Source organism: Oryctolagus cuniculus, chromosome 3 (genome assembly GCF_964237555.1).
Source record: "Oryctolagus cuniculus chromosome 3, mOryCun1.1, whole genome shotgun sequence".
NCBI classification, from domain to species: domain Eukaryota; kingdom Metazoa; phylum Chordata; class Mammalia; order Lagomorpha; family Leporidae; genus Oryctolagus; species Oryctolagus cuniculus.
Genome location: NC_091434.1, coordinates 58,543,833 through 58,559,202, shown reverse-complemented (window position 1 = coordinate 58,559,202; position 15,370 = coordinate 58,543,833). Strand labels below are relative to the sequence as shown.

General features: G+C 40.1%; 1 protein-coding gene across 7 annotated transcripts in view; it reads right to left on the bottom strand.

Annotated features, from left to right (window-relative positions):
- PDE1A (phosphodiesterase 1A) overlaps positions 1–15,370 on the bottom strand; it is a 372,031-nt gene that overhangs the window by 13,319 nt on the left and 343,342 nt on the right. For 2 of the 7 annotated variants that reach the window (XM_051849384.2, XM_070070501.1), the window contains one exon: positions 992–1,606. The exons of the other annotated variants lie outside the window; for them this stretch is intronic. In XM_051849384.2, the coding sequence (XP_051705344.2) occupies positions 1,563–1,606 (44 nt within the window). In that variant the 3' untranslated portion in view covers positions 992–1,562. Of the gene's footprint in view, positions 1–991; positions 1,607–15,370 lie in introns of those variants that run through there. 7 annotated transcript variants of the gene reach the window in all.

Here is a 15,370-nt window from a genome sequence, read left to right as displayed (position 1 = left end):
TATTTTTCTCAATTGATAGGAACTTCAATAAAAATATTTAGATAAAGTTTGTTCACTTACAGTTTGACAAAATAAATAGCTCTTTAAATCATTTAAAATAAGCCAGTTTCATTCTCTCATTCACTCAGGAAGGAAACTGAATGGATCTGAGATACTTGGGAGATACAGGCTTTTTCAATGGATGAATTAGGAATGGTAAGGTGATAATTGCATTTTTAATCACAAACAGTTCACCATACAGCAATCCACTTGATTGATGGAAGTGTCCTAATGGATCTCTTATCGTGAGTTAAGCATACTCTCATAACAAAACTGTTTTTGAGTAATTTTTCCCATTATAAATTTAAGGAAGCCTTCTATAAGGGCTCCATAAATAAGGAAGCATATATATGAGCCCTGCTAATAATTGGAATTATTATAGAAAACACCAAGTTTTGAACATTGACTCATTTTGTTCTCATAACATCTCTTTGGACAGACAAATGATCAAACTGAAACACGACGAGATTCAATTTTCAGTATTAAATAATTAATGAGTAGCAGAATTGAATATAAAAGTCAGCTTTTAGAGCCCTAAATCCCAAGTCTATGTCATGTATGATTTAACATCTGCTTGTTATTGTCTTTACTTAGTATAAGGACATTCCTTATATTAGAAATTAAATCTGATAGTATATTATAGCCCATTTTCCCCATTGAAACATGACTGTAGGCATAAACATTCTTCTTTGTGAAAGTATATTTTTAAATTTTATACATCACTCATTCTGAACTAATTAATTTTAGGATATCCTGATAGTCTAGTACAACTAACCATTAAGTCAGCTGTTAGATCATAGTAAAAGAGGATATATAAGGGCAGCTCCTATACAAACAAACAAACAAACAAAAAAACCCAGGATTCCTCCAGGAAGAAAATGACTTTGCTTAAACTGAATCACGCAGTGAAAAAGCCATTTTCAAATCCAACAAAGACAAGTATATTAAATCATTTTAACTCTGTCATTTATTTCTGATTTTATATATATACATATGTGTGTGTGTGTGTGTGTGTACACGTAATGCTGGAAATAAAATATATACATAAAAATATCTATTTGTGAAAAGTTTTATGAATTATTTTTAATGTTAGCAAACCTACTAAAGCATTTATTCAGGAGGATGAATGGAATTCAAATGAAAGATAAGGTTACAAAACACACACAACCTTTTTATAGTTTAGAAAAGGGACATCCAAAGAGAAAAATAAGTGGATAGACTTTATTGGGAAAAATGACAAAATTAGTGACTGGCTGCTCAAAAAATTTATTGGCACTCATTATATTATCTCAGTAAAGAGAAATGCCACAAAATATTATTTAAACAGATATTTAAAGGCATAGTGATGTTGATGTAGTCACCAGATGAATCTATTCCATAGCAGTTTAGTCAGGTCAATCAAGGAATTTGTAGCTGCTATTTATATGGTTCGTGACGATATATTTCCACAAGAATATTGAAATCTCCAAGTCTTTTTGTCAAATTAGAGCTGCTACCAAGCATGAGGCTTTACTTAAAGGTGTTTACTCAAAGAAAAACTCAGGCTTCTGTGAACTGGCTTTTGCTTCTGGAAAAAAGAAAGGTACTTATTTTAACAATTTAGAGAAAATTTTATAATTAGCATTTATAATCAGCCTATTTGTAGGAATTATTGTAAAATTTTAAAGACAAATATAGTTGACATATATTTCTTTATTTTCAATATTTTTTGTTTTGCTACTGAACCCTTTTGTGATTTTTTATATTCATCAACACTGATCTTGAGATGATTCTTTTTATATTTTAATAATGAGGGGCCAGGGCCAGCACCGTGGCTCACTTAGTTAATCCTCCGCCTGCGGCGCCAGAATCCCATATGGGCACCGGGTTCTAGTCCCAGTTGCTCCTCTTCCAGTCAAACTCTCTGCTGTGGCCCAGGAGGGCAGTGGAGGATGGCCCAGGTTCTTGGGCCCTTGCACCTGCATGGGAGACCAGGAAGAAGCACCTGGCTCCTGGCTTCAGATCTGTGAAGCGCCAGCTGTAGTGGTCATTTGGATAGTGAACCAACACAAGGAAGATCTTTCTCTCTCTCTCTCTCACTGTCTATAACTCTACCTGTCAAATAAATTTAAAAAAAAATAATAATAATGAGGGGCCAGTGCTGTGGCGTAGTGGGTTAAGCCTCTGCCTGTGACACTGGCATCCCACATGGACACCTGTTTGTGTCTCTGCTGCTCCACTTCCAATCCAGCTACCTGCTTAAGACCCTGGGAGAGCAGTGGAGGATGGCCCAAGTGTTTGGGTCTCTGTCACCCACGTGGGAGACCCTGAAGAACCTCCTGGCTCCTGGCTTTGACCTGGCCCAACTCTGGCCACTGTGGCCATTTGGGGAGTGAACCAGCAGATGGAACATCTCTCTCTCTCTCTGCCTCTCCCTCTCCATGTCCGTGGCTCTACCTCTCAAATAAATAAATCAATCTTTGGGGGAAAAAAAATGAAGCTTTTTTTTTTTCTCCACTAAAATTGTTGCCTGAATTCTTAGGAATCTCAATTCTGCTTAATTTCACTACAGTAGACATTCTCAGAATGTAACGCAAAATTATTTTGAAAGATATTAATATCATTCACGAACAAATAGTTTACAAGTATTTGGATGTAGTGCTATATCATACAAGGAGATAATATTTTACCTGTAATTCAGTCTAAAATTAAAAATCACGATTCCATATTTTATCATAAATCATATCTATCTCCTATTAATCCTGTTTATTAACACTAACAACAGTAACAAAAACTCCCAGAAATTTCTCCTAGGAACTCAGAGCTAGAGAGGCCAATGCTCTTATACAGGTCGTAGTATGATTTTCAAGTAGAATTTCACTCTACTGTTATTTAATCTTTTGAGAAAACATCAAAAAGTAAAGACTTGTGTGTGTGTCTCACAATTTGTAATCATGCCCAATATAATGCTACTTTAAAAATAATATAAGTACCATATGAGCATTCAGTAGATTCACACGCATTTTGCTAGAATGTACTATGACAATTTTGCAGCTTTTAGAGCAGTTCTTAGCTCATTGAAGGTCAGTTTTCCTCCCTTCACTGTTTATAAGCCTTTACAGTGATTCCTCCATGTTTGAAGAGTTACGAAAATATATTTTTAAAGTACAGTATTGTACTCTGAAAAAATACACTGTGATAAACACTGGAAATTACATACTAAGAAATATGCATATTTAGCAATTTGTCCACAAGTGTGGAATAAATTTTATTTCTGAACACAATATATATCAAAAGTTCTGAGTGTTCCAATTAAAAGGATGAAAAAAAATGGCATTAGATAAAATTGATAATTACTATGGGAGTACCAAGAGAAAGAAAGAAATCTGTAATATCAATACGGATCACCAGTTAGGGTTTTCTTGACCAAATAGGAATGAGAAGATATGTTCCTTGAGTGGAGGAACCTTCTGGAAACACCTTCTTCTCTCCTGCCTACATCTAAGTATGGGTAAGATTTATGAGCTGCTTTAAGATGGATCAGGAAGAGATCACCCCACTTACAAGTCCATCAAAGCTCAGTCTTCTGACAACTCATGCTCCTACTGTCTCAGATCCCCGCTCATCCTACTCCTAAAATGCTCTGGAGAAAACTTTATCTTCATGGAGGCAAGCATCAATTATTAGGGGATGCAGCCCATTGCCTCTACCTTCTTTCCTATGTTCATTGTCCATTCAAATACTAATGGGCAGGACACATACACACAGTGTCACTTAAAATGTCCTTAATTCTTCTGCTATCACAATTTCTCCATCAGCCTGGGCATGTCTTTGGCTCTGAAGGAAAGTTTAGAAAATGTAACTAAAATCACCCTTTTACAATTAACTTCTAGAACATAATCTAGAAATTCCTGGACTTTGAATTTAGTTAAACTAGATGCATATTCCAGTCTTTTCAAAGACTAATTTTATGAATTTAGACAAATAATTTAGGTGCTCTGAGTTTCAATTGCATCAGGCTATAATTCTTGTGGAGAAATTGTAATACATTTGTGTATCGATGATGAATGAGTGAATAAATAAATGATAAACAATTTCATTCCAAAATTCAAAATTTTAATATTTGCATAAATGCACGGATGAACCCATTTGAAAAATCCATGGATCAGCTGTTCTAAGATTAGACAGGAGTAAATTTAAGAAAACAGTTATGCAGTCTCTGGGGTAATGTTCCACAAGAAATCGTTTCCTCTTGCAGTGTTCACTCCCATCACATTTTCTGTGTCTACATGAAACTATGCGAAAGGGTGAGAAAGGTGGATTTATTTGTAATGTGTATACGGACCTCCAATGTTGGGTGACTTATCAAGTTCCCTTAGACCTCAGTTATCACCTTGGGAATAAGGTGACAACATCTAATTCACAAGACTGCTTGGCTGACTAACTAGCGTGACTATTCTGCTCAATATGTCACCTGGAACATAAATATGTACTTAGTAAAATATGAATCTACATTCTGTTTGACATTAATATCAATATAATTATAACATTACTTATTATACATAATATATAATACTGTATTTTGAAGTATTTTAAACACTGTAGAGCCTCCTTATTCATAGTTTCACTTTTTCACAATTTCAGCTACCTGAAGTCAACTGTAGTACAAAAATATTAAGTGGAAAATTCAGACATAAGTAATTTGTAAGTTTTAAATAGCTCATTGTTCTGGGAAGAATGCTGAAATGTCATACAGTCTCACATCCCACCTGAGGCAAGAATCACCTTGTTGTCCTGTACATCCATGCTATATCCATCACTCACAGTAGCCCTCTCTATTATCAGATTGGTTGTCACCATATAGCATTATTTGTGTTCAAGTAAACTTTATTTTACATAAAAATGGCCACAAGACATAAGAGTGGTAATGTTGGCAATAGATATGCCAAAAAGAGGTCATAAAGTGCTTCTTTTAAGTTATCTTGAAAAAAAGAAAGAAAGAAAAGTGAGTACGGTAAAAATTGAGAAAGAAAATTTGGGGGCTGGCACTGTGGTGTAGCAAGTAAAAGCCATCATCTGTGGCTCCAGGATCCCATATAGGTGCTGGTTCGAGTCCCTGGCTGTTCCACTTCCAGTCCGGTTCCCTGCTAATGCTCCTGGGAAAGCAGTGGAAGATGGCCTAAGTCCTTGGGCCTCTGCACCGGCGTGGGCGATTTGGAAGAAGCTCCTGTCTCCTGGCCTCAGGTTGGTCCAGCTCCCTCATTGTGGCCAATGGTGGAAAATTCTCTCTCTCTCTCTCTCTCTCTCTCTCTCTGCCTCTCTCTCTCTCACTGTAACTTGCCTTTCAAATAAATAAATAAAACCTTATAAAAAATTTTGAGAGATAACATCCACATAACTTTTATTATAATATAGTATTATAATTATTCTATTTTATTATTATTTATCTTTCTGTGCCCAATTTATAAATTAAATTTATCATATGTATGCATGAGAGGTGTTCAAAAAGTTCATGGAAAATGCATATTATGAGAAATTTATGTGCCATAATAATCTCATCCTAATTGTTATAATATGCTGGACGAGATCTAATTTGAGGCACTAAGAAGGATGAGATCAGTTTTAAAAGAACCTCAATAAAGAGTAACATATGCTCTACTAAAATTGAAGCAATAACAACCATCAGATTTATGATTACGCTTAAAATGAAGATTGGTGAAATCACTAATGTTCTATGAAAAAGTTATGAGGATGATGTTCTAATGGAATCAGAAGTTTATAAATGGATACTAACTTTAAGAAAAATATTGAAGATGAAGCCCAAAGTGAAAAATCATCAAAATCAATTTTTGAGGAAAATTTAATCTTGCTATGGGCTGACAATGAACAGCAATAACAACCACCCGCACCACAGACAATGACATTGGCTCAGCTGACACATTCTGAGTGAAAAATTAAAGGGGGATATATTTTCTGCCTTATGAGTGCTAGAACTGTTGTGCCCAGGTCGGTTTCAGACAAGAGCTGTGCTTTCAATGGAAATTTTAAACAAGCAGAATCAAGAACTCTGAAATATTTCTTCATAGAATTGGAGCAAGAGATGAAACATGGCTTTACCAAAATGATCCTCAAGACAAAACACAATCAAAGCAATGGCTACCAAGAGGTGGAAGTGGTTTAGTCAAAGCAAGAGCAGACTGATCAGAGAAAAGGGTTTGGCAATAGGTTTTTGGAAGGCTTAACGTGTTTTGCTTGTTCACTTTCTGAAAGGCCAAAGAATGATAACATCTGCTTGCTAGGAGAGTATTTGGGAAAGGTAGTCAAAGCCTGAGCGGAAAAACATCAGGGAAATCTCATCTGGGCAAGTCCTCCTCCACAATGATGCCCCTGCTGATTCTTCACAGCAAAATGAGAGCAATTTTGTGAGAGTTTCAGTGGAAAATCAGTAGGCATCTGATTTGGTACCTTCTGATTTTCCTTTTTGCTAACCTAAAGTGTTTTTTTTTTTTTTTTTTTTTTTTTTTGGACAGGCAGAGTTAGACAGTGAGAGAGAGAGACAGAGAGAAAGGTCTTCCTTTTTCTTTTGGTTCACCCCTCAAGTGGCTGCTATGGCAGGTGCGCTGCACCAATCTGAAGCCAGGAGCCAGGTGCTTCCTCCTGGTCTCCCATGCAGGTGCAGGGTCCAAGAACCTGGGCCATCCTCCTACCACAGCAGAGAGCTGGACTGGAAGAGGAGCAACCGGTATAGAATCCGGCGCCCTGACGGGGACTATTACCCGGGGTGCTGGCGCCACAGGCAGAGGATTAGCCTAGTGAGCCGCAGCGCCGGCCAACCTAAAGAGTTTTTAAAGGGCACTGATTTTTCTTCAAGTAATAATGTTTAAAAGACTGCATTATGAGGTTAAATTCCTAGGACTCTCAATTCCTTAGGGATGGACTGAATGATTAATGCAATCGCTTACCAAATTGTTTTGAATTAGTTTCAGCTTCTGTTGAGAGACAAATTTTATATTTTTCATCTTTTAATTCCATTTTCCACAAACTTGTTGAAGTGCCCCCAGGAAGAAAACATGCATCCTCGCTAACTGTTTTCAGGAAAAAAATGTGCTACACAGTCCCTCCTTTGGCCATTAAGTATCCCTATAAATCTTTCTGCCTATATTTACATTTATAAACACAATAAAATAACATTTTCTAAAAGAAGAGGAACATAAGTCTATGATTTTACAGAGAACAGACATAGTAGGGACATATGAAGAGATTTACACTGTCTTCTGAGATGTAAGGTTAAGAAAAGAAAGCTGTCAGTGTACGTGGAACTATGTTTATTACTGGGGCTTTGTGACAAAGTCTTAAATCTAGCCTTGGTGTCAAATTCTGGTTACACATCAAACTCCTATAGTTGACAGAGGTATGTGGATGAAAGAATGGTCTCAGAGAACTCTTTTCTACTTCACCCAAAGTCTGTTGCCTACTGTGACCCCAACATCTCTGTTAAACAGTACAACATCCAATCTGTCATCCTCTTCTCCACCTAGTCTACATTCCAAATGTCCACTGTGATACTTTTTAAAAAATATTTATTTTATTTTATTTGAAAGGCAGAGTTACAGAGAGAAGGAGGGAAAGACATTCACAGAGAGGTTTTTTTTCTGCTGGTTCACTCACCAAATGGCAGGGGCTGGGCCAGAACAAAGGCAGGAGCCAGGAGCTTGTTCCAGGTCCCCCATGTGGGTCCAGGGGCCCAAGCACTTGGCCCATCCTCCATGGCTTTCCCAGGTGCATTTGTAGAGAGTGGGATTGAAAGTAGAGCAGCCTAGGACTCAAACTGTGTGGGATCAAAAACTCAAACAATGTGGGATCCTGATGTAGCAGGTAGTGGCTTAACCCACTGCCACAATATTGGCCCATTGTCACACTTCTTCCCCAACAGTTTTTAGAGGCTACAAAATATTTGTGAACTCTTATAGGCACTATTCAATATTGCAAAGTAAAATTGGAGCATGGGATTAGATTGGGGGTGTCAGCAAACATTTTAAGTGAACCTTTAGAACAAGAGGAAGCAATTTGAGGGAATGTGTTCAGCATTTAGTTTTCCCTTTTGTCACTCATCAGTAGGCTTTTTAGGTCCTCTAGTTAAGAAAAATACAATAAGAATATTAGTTAATGCCATTATATATACATATATATATGGACTCAACATTAATAGTAGGTAATTCCATTTCATTTATATGGACTCATTTCCATAGAGTGGAGGCAACTCTCCTGCAGTCAACACCTCCTGAACCTATGTCTGGCTCCGAGAAAGAGCTATGAGAGATCTGGGGAAAATAACCAAGAATCCATGAGTTCTGCCCTCAGAAAAAAAAATCTACAGCACTTGTGTTAAACCAGCACATAGGAGGTCTCTGTAAATTCTCTGTAAAGACTTCATTATTGGGTACCAAATCTTTGGTCAGGCACTATACTTTTTACATGTGCAACACAGTTTGATCATAATATTGCATAATATGCAGTGGTGCTCACTGGCTGGAAAGATGGTACATACCTCCAAAGGGGAATGTCAGAACTAGTAGAAGGTGTGTGCGGCTGACAATGTATGCTGACTGCCCTCTTCGCCCCCACTCCTGCTAAAACACTGATTTTGATAGATTCCCTGCAAAGGCATTTCTCCTGCCCATTGTGAGACTACAAGGTAGAATGTGGTAACTACTCCAACTACTGGAAAATAAATAAGACAGCTAAGAGTATATAAGTGATCTTCCTTGGAGAAGATGGCATTTAATTGAGACTTGGAGGTGGGTGGTGTTCTAATAAGCAGAAGGGAGGAGGAGTTTTGAGAAGAGCAATCATTGCGGAGGAAAGAATAAGGTAGTGAGGTGGGAAAATGCAAGGCATGGGCGGTCTTCAGATTGCATAAAGAAGGTTAATCTTATGTTCCAGGATGCAGTCATGATCTTGCTCCCTGACTGCCCCAGGAGTAGAGGGTCACCATTCCAGGCTACAGCAAGGGTGATCAAGACACAATTATTATAAGGGATAACATCCCCAAGGTGCAGCCTATAAAGGTGAAGCTGGATGAATCAGATTCAGATCTGTACTTGGCCTTTCTTGACAATGAGCTCAGGAAGTTTTTTGCTCTCTCCTCCCATGCACAGAGATGTCCTATTTAGATTCCACCTCTGTGAACATGAGACAGGCCATGTGGAACGTCTGAGAAACATAGTAGCCCAGATGCTGCTGATATGCTGCCAGGGTGGAAGACTATGTTAATGAAGATGTGCATGACTGAATAGCACACTGGCACACACTTACTGTTCAGACTGTTATTTAAGCTCTTTTAGGGCTAAGTAACTTTGGTAACTATCATCTCTCAGAATGTTAAAATTCTGAATTTCCAAATTTTCCATTTTACCAAATGCATGCCCTTCGCTCATAATAGTAGTATAATGTGGAATACAAGCTGCAGAGGTTAAACTGAAAGTGGAACAATAAAATACATGAAAAAATAATTTACTAATGTCGCTCCCCGTCTTCGTGGAGGAACGACACAGGACCCTGCACTGTTCTTTCGTCTGCTCGGCCCTCCCCGGGTTTGCTGCTGGTCCTTCCCGGGTTGGCTGCTGGTCCTTCCCGGGTTGGCTACCATCCCTTCCACCTCCGTGGAAGGGCGGTTCCCCCTGCCACATTCCCCACTTCCGCGGGGGAGCGGCACCCCGCCGGCCGGCTCTCTCGGGGGCTGCACAGGTGTTCCTTCAGATGTTCCTCTTAGATGTTCCTGGTGCATATTGTCTCTCTCCTCCTTTATAGTCCTCTTCCACCAATCCCAACTCTGCTACCCACACGCCGAGTACTCTGCTCTCCTCCAATCAGGAGCAGGTCCCACAGTTTATTGGTTGAACTGGAGGCAGCTGTGTAGAAGCTGTTTCCCTTCTCAGCGCCATATTGTGGGAGAGCAGATGCATAGAATAAGTCTTAATTCCAGTAACTTAGTCTAGTCCGAGTTGCTCCCAGTTGCTCCCCACAACTAATAATATAAAACATGTAACAAATTACTAGTAACACCTCATTTAAACTATTTCATTTTGAACCATAATTAAGAGGGAGAAAAGTGCAAACTCTAGCTATTGACTACAAAAGACTCTGCTTCCCTCTGGTTATTTGTCCCCAGAGATGTTAGGATTCACTCTCCTGGGAACTTAGCTATTATGCTTTACATGAAGTGTTTTAATTTACTCAAAAGGTAATGGAAAACTATAACAAATACTTAAAAATAGAGATATCTTATAATTAGAACTTCTTGGGGCTGGCTCTGTGGCATAGCGGATTAAGCCGCTGCCTGCATTGCCGGCATCCCATATGGACACCAGTTCGAGACCCAGCTGCTCCACTTCTGATCCAGCTCTTTGCTATGGCCTGGGAAAGCAGTAGAAGATGGCCCAAATCCTTGGGGCCCTGCAGCCCCATGGGAGATGCAGAGGAAGCTCCTGGCTCCTGGCTTCTGGCTTGGGATTGGTGCAGCTCTAGCTGTTGCGGCCAACTGGGGAGTGAACCAGAAATGGAAGACCTCTCTCTCTGCCTCTCCTCCCCCTCTCTGTGTAACTCTGACTTTCAAATAAATAAATAAATCTTTAAAAAATATAATTAGAACTTCTTAAAGTGTATGGAGCATGATATAATTTTGTTCTGTTGAAAAGATCTATTTTTATTTTCTGTAAATAACAGATGCAGAAGGTAAAGACCAGTTTAGGGGACTAATAGAGATTGCAGGCAAATAAGATTAAAAAAAATAGTCTTCAGGTGTTATTGCCATCAACTGGTTTGGATATGAGACAGTCTAGCCATTATATTTTTTCTCATTAAGCAGCCTGCTATCCGTAAGTTCTACGAGTGCACTCCTGAAGTCTCTCTGGGCGCCCATGGGCCAAGGTTTGGAAGAGAGCCAGCGTCATTTCCTGATGACACGTGTGGACAAGAAGCCAGGCTTTCCCTAGAGAAGCAAAGGATTTGGCTAGAGGTAGCGTTCAGATGAAGGATTCTTCAGCGTTCCGTTATGAAATCGAAAGGAAGAATCGGCCTGGTTTAAATTGTGGAACTTCTCAGAAGGGGCAAGAGAAACTGTGGGTGTCAGTGGGGGAGTGTGAAACTACAGTTTACTTCTGCCTTAGTTCTGATGTTGGCAGGGAAGAAGCCAGCAAAGAGGAGCTGAGGATTGCCAGCACCTGTGCCAAAGCCTTACCTGCACTGCACCCCCACCCCCGCCACCCGTGCACCACCCAAACCCTTACCCCTTTATGCAGGTGCAGCTGCAGGGGTTTTGCTTGTTAAAAGGTGGCACCAGCTAAAAACATTCAAGACAGCTGCTGGCTGTGTCCCCGGATTGAACTGTAGCTCATTATAAAGTCATAATAATAAAATTACTATGACAGACACTCCCACCCCCAACATGCACCTGACACCCTGACGCTTCTGAGATTTCTAAAAAGGGCAATGGGAATGGGTAGTGTCGCTCCCCCTCTTCGCGGAGGAACGACACAGGACCCTGCACTGTTCTTTTGTCTGCTCGGCCTTCCCCGGGTTTGCTGCTGGTTTTTCCCGGGTTGGCTACCATCTCTTCCACCTCCATGGAAGGGCGGTTCCCCCTGCCACTTTCCCCACTTCCGTGGGGGAGCGGCACACCGCCGGCCGGCTCTCTCGGGGGCTGCACAGGTGTTCCTCCAGGTGTTCCTGGTACATGTTGTCTCTCTCCTCCTTTATAGTCCTCTTCCACCAATCCCAACTCTGCTACCCACACGCCGAGTACTCTGCTCTCCTCCAATCAGGAGCAGGTCCTGCTGCTTATTGGTTGAACTGGAGGCAGCTGTGTAGAAGCTGTTTCCTCCTCTCCCAGTGCCATATTGTGGGAGAGCAGATGCATAGAATAAGTCTTAATTCGAGTAACAGTCTAGTCTGAGTTGCTCCCCACAGGTAGTACTCAAGCCTCACCTCAAACTCCACCCTCTTTGAATATCCAGTTAAAATTTGCCTCAGGTGCCATGCCCCATGGCCCAGATCCTATAAAAGGCTGGCCCATTACATTCTTAAGTGCTACTCTCTCCCGAGCTTGTGTGCACTCGCCCTTGGGTGTGTCTTTTCATTTTTAATGACCTCTGCTTCTCTGCTGACCTTTGCCTACCTGACTCCTTAAATTCTTCCTCACCTTGTGACAGAAGCCTGGACCCAGCCTAGCCAGGGGCCATTCCTGCAGCAGTTCCTGGAGATTCTTATGTTAGATACTGAGCAGGAATGAGAGGGTAGTGACTACGTTCACTCCACTATGTACTCAATTTTCTAAGCTTTTAGGATCTTTAACTCAGCTCATGTACTTAATGGGCCTTAAAACTTTAAGCTTTAGAAAGAACAAAAAATTTTCTAAAACTTAGATTTCTCTAATCAAACATCTCTTTCCCTGCTGCTTTTCTCTGAAACATTGTCTTTGAAACTCTTAACCAGACTAAAACCTCAAAATTTAAAATTCTGCATGTATCAGTAAGAAGAATCTCAATTCCCTTTTTCCTGCAAAGTTAAAAATACTTAGTTAACGTCACTAGAATAGTATTTTCAATGGGCAATTCCACAATCACATTTCATTTTTCTCGGGGTAGGGAGGGGCGTATTGGGGGGAAGCCTACAAGTGCTGTTTGCCTAACTGGGCTCCGGTGAACAGTTAACTTCGCCTGGTTTTGTTCTCACTGGTTTATTATCAGGAGCCCAGGCCCAGTCCCACAAGTAGAAGCAGGTGTTGTCACCAGGGTATCTGGAAACAAAAGTACATTCGTAGTCTATAAAAATCATGTCCGCCGCCGAAGGGAAACAGCTTTCCTTGAAAATCCTTACTGCAGCTTTCCTTCCCACAAGGACGTCCATAAGAGATGTTTCTTTCTCCCTGAATATGAATCCAGATTTTCCCCAAGAGAAGCCAGATTTAGCATAGACTGGATGAGGGAGAGGTTCGAATCCTTACAGTCTCAGGGGTCATCTTTTTGACACCCTAGAGAACCAAAAGGACATGTGTGAGGACAAAAGTTTGAAAGTTGAAGAAAGATCTTGGGTCGCTGACAGAGGACCCAGGGTTCTGCTATGCCTACCAAATTTTGCAATATTTCCAAGTGGGTGAAGTGTGAAAAAATTATTAGATTCTGGAGTCACCAGAGACTTTGTCCGGGTATCGTATCTGAAATTCTTAGAAGTAGAGGCCATGTAGGTGTTCTCAGTGTGCAAGGAGAAGAGGCTGTATGGACTGTGGGTCAAGAGAGCCACGCGGAGCCACTCAGCTTGCAGGGAACCCCAGCACCTCTGTAGTGTGGTGAGCAGCTTGTTCTCTGGCCCTGATGGAAGAAGGAAAGAGCAAAGGTTTCATGGTCTGGAGTAGAAACAAGGGGTCAGGTGTTGGAGGTAGAAGGTAGTAGCATGAAGCAGGTGGTAGGATGAATTGGAAGAGAGACCTGAGGTCAAGTAAGGAGCCGATCCTTATCCTGAGTTTGGGATACCACTAGTCCCCTAGCACAGCAAGGCCATGTGAAGGAAGATGAAAGCCTGGCCAGGCTTACTCTGCTTCAGTTAAAACACGGAGTGACAAGCTATGTCTTCAAACAGATAACAGAGGGACTTCAGCTGGAAATGTTTTTGGTACAGAAAAAATGGAAGTTATGTTATTTGTGTGCATGATCTATGGCCTAAGGAATTCATACATGCTATTAAAATACTGTTTGACAAACTAAATGCTAATTTTTTTAAAGTTCACAGTATTCAGATGCTTTCTCATGTTTTCTAACAACAAGAATCCCTGCTAAAACAGAACTGTATCTGTTCTGAGGGATAAATCGCATAAAATGGACACTGAATGCAAAGCAATTCATAAAATACATACAGCATGACTGTTTACAGCAAGTGCTAGAGCAGACAAAACTAGAACATGAGTTGCTTAAAATTATATGAAGAAGCATAACAGCTAAGGAAAAAAGATAAAGGGATGATGATCACATAATTCAGGATAGTGGTTAACTCGGGAGGGAGAAAAGATGAAGTTAACTGAAGAGGCCAGGAAGGAAACTGCCAGGGCAGTGCCTATCCCGGCTTCCAAGTCAGGCTTCCCTTTTCTGCCTCCTCCATTCTTCCTTTCCTTCCCCTCTGTGGCTCTCCTCCCCTACCCCCACCACCCTCTCTCTCAGCATGTGATTATTTGAATTCTTGGTACCAGGCACTGTTCTAGGATTATCAGCATTCAAGGCAGATATGACTGTTCTAACAACAACAAAACTTTTTAATGAGGGGAAACAAAAATTAAGCTATTAAGTCAACTACTTAGAAACTAGACTGAGAAGTGTCTTGGGAAAAATACCTGAAGGTGAGATCAGAAAGGCAAGGAAGAATGTGAGTGGAATTTGAATTTTTTTTGTTTGTTTTTGTATTTGTGGGGTTTTTTTGGGCCAGGAAAGACCTCATTGATAAACTGACAAGGAAAGCTAGATTTGAGAGAGGCAAATTGGCAGTGTAGGAAGGAAAAATTGCTTATAACAGAGATGCAAGTTCAAAACTCAGCAAGAAATACAAATGCATGGAAAGAACAGGACTGTGTGGAGGTCAGTGTGGCTGGAGTAGAACAAGCAGGTGAGGGAGAGCAGCAGGAGCTGAATCAACAGAGAAAGGGGTGGGCACAGGTGTGAATCACAGGGCCCTATACCTGGTGCACCTGGCCCTCACATGTTGGTGGGATCTCATGGTTTCATTTTAGGAATTTAAAATGTGGTTGTTACCTTTTCATTTGATTATTGGTTATAACCCTTGCCTGTTTCCTGCTGGAATATGTTTTGTTGTTGTTGCTGAATTTTTTGCATTATGGCCTTAACTGAAATGTTAATTTAAAATGTTAAATAGTACATAATTTAGAAAAATATATCTTGTGAGTCAAACAGTGGTTTCAAATACACTCATTTAAAAAACACAATGTTACATTAAAAACAGGTAATATTTAAAGCTCATCATTTCCTAAGTATTCTGATACATTTTACTATTTATATTGAGGAAGTATTCTACGATGTGACCACTTTTTCTAACTTTGTGTGTAAAGACACCATAATGATAGCTTGAAACTCGCCTTGCTGGGGATATTTACACCGTAGATATCATTAAATGTTATGAATCAGGGCTTCATTTCTGAACCATACTCATTCTCTAGTTATAACTATAGGTTGAATATGGATAAAAGTTTGGCAAAAATCAATGAAAGCATTAAGAAAGGATGGATTTACTAAACAGAATTTGCAATAAGGACTTATATATTTTACTATTATAAATTTGTGTGCTACAATCT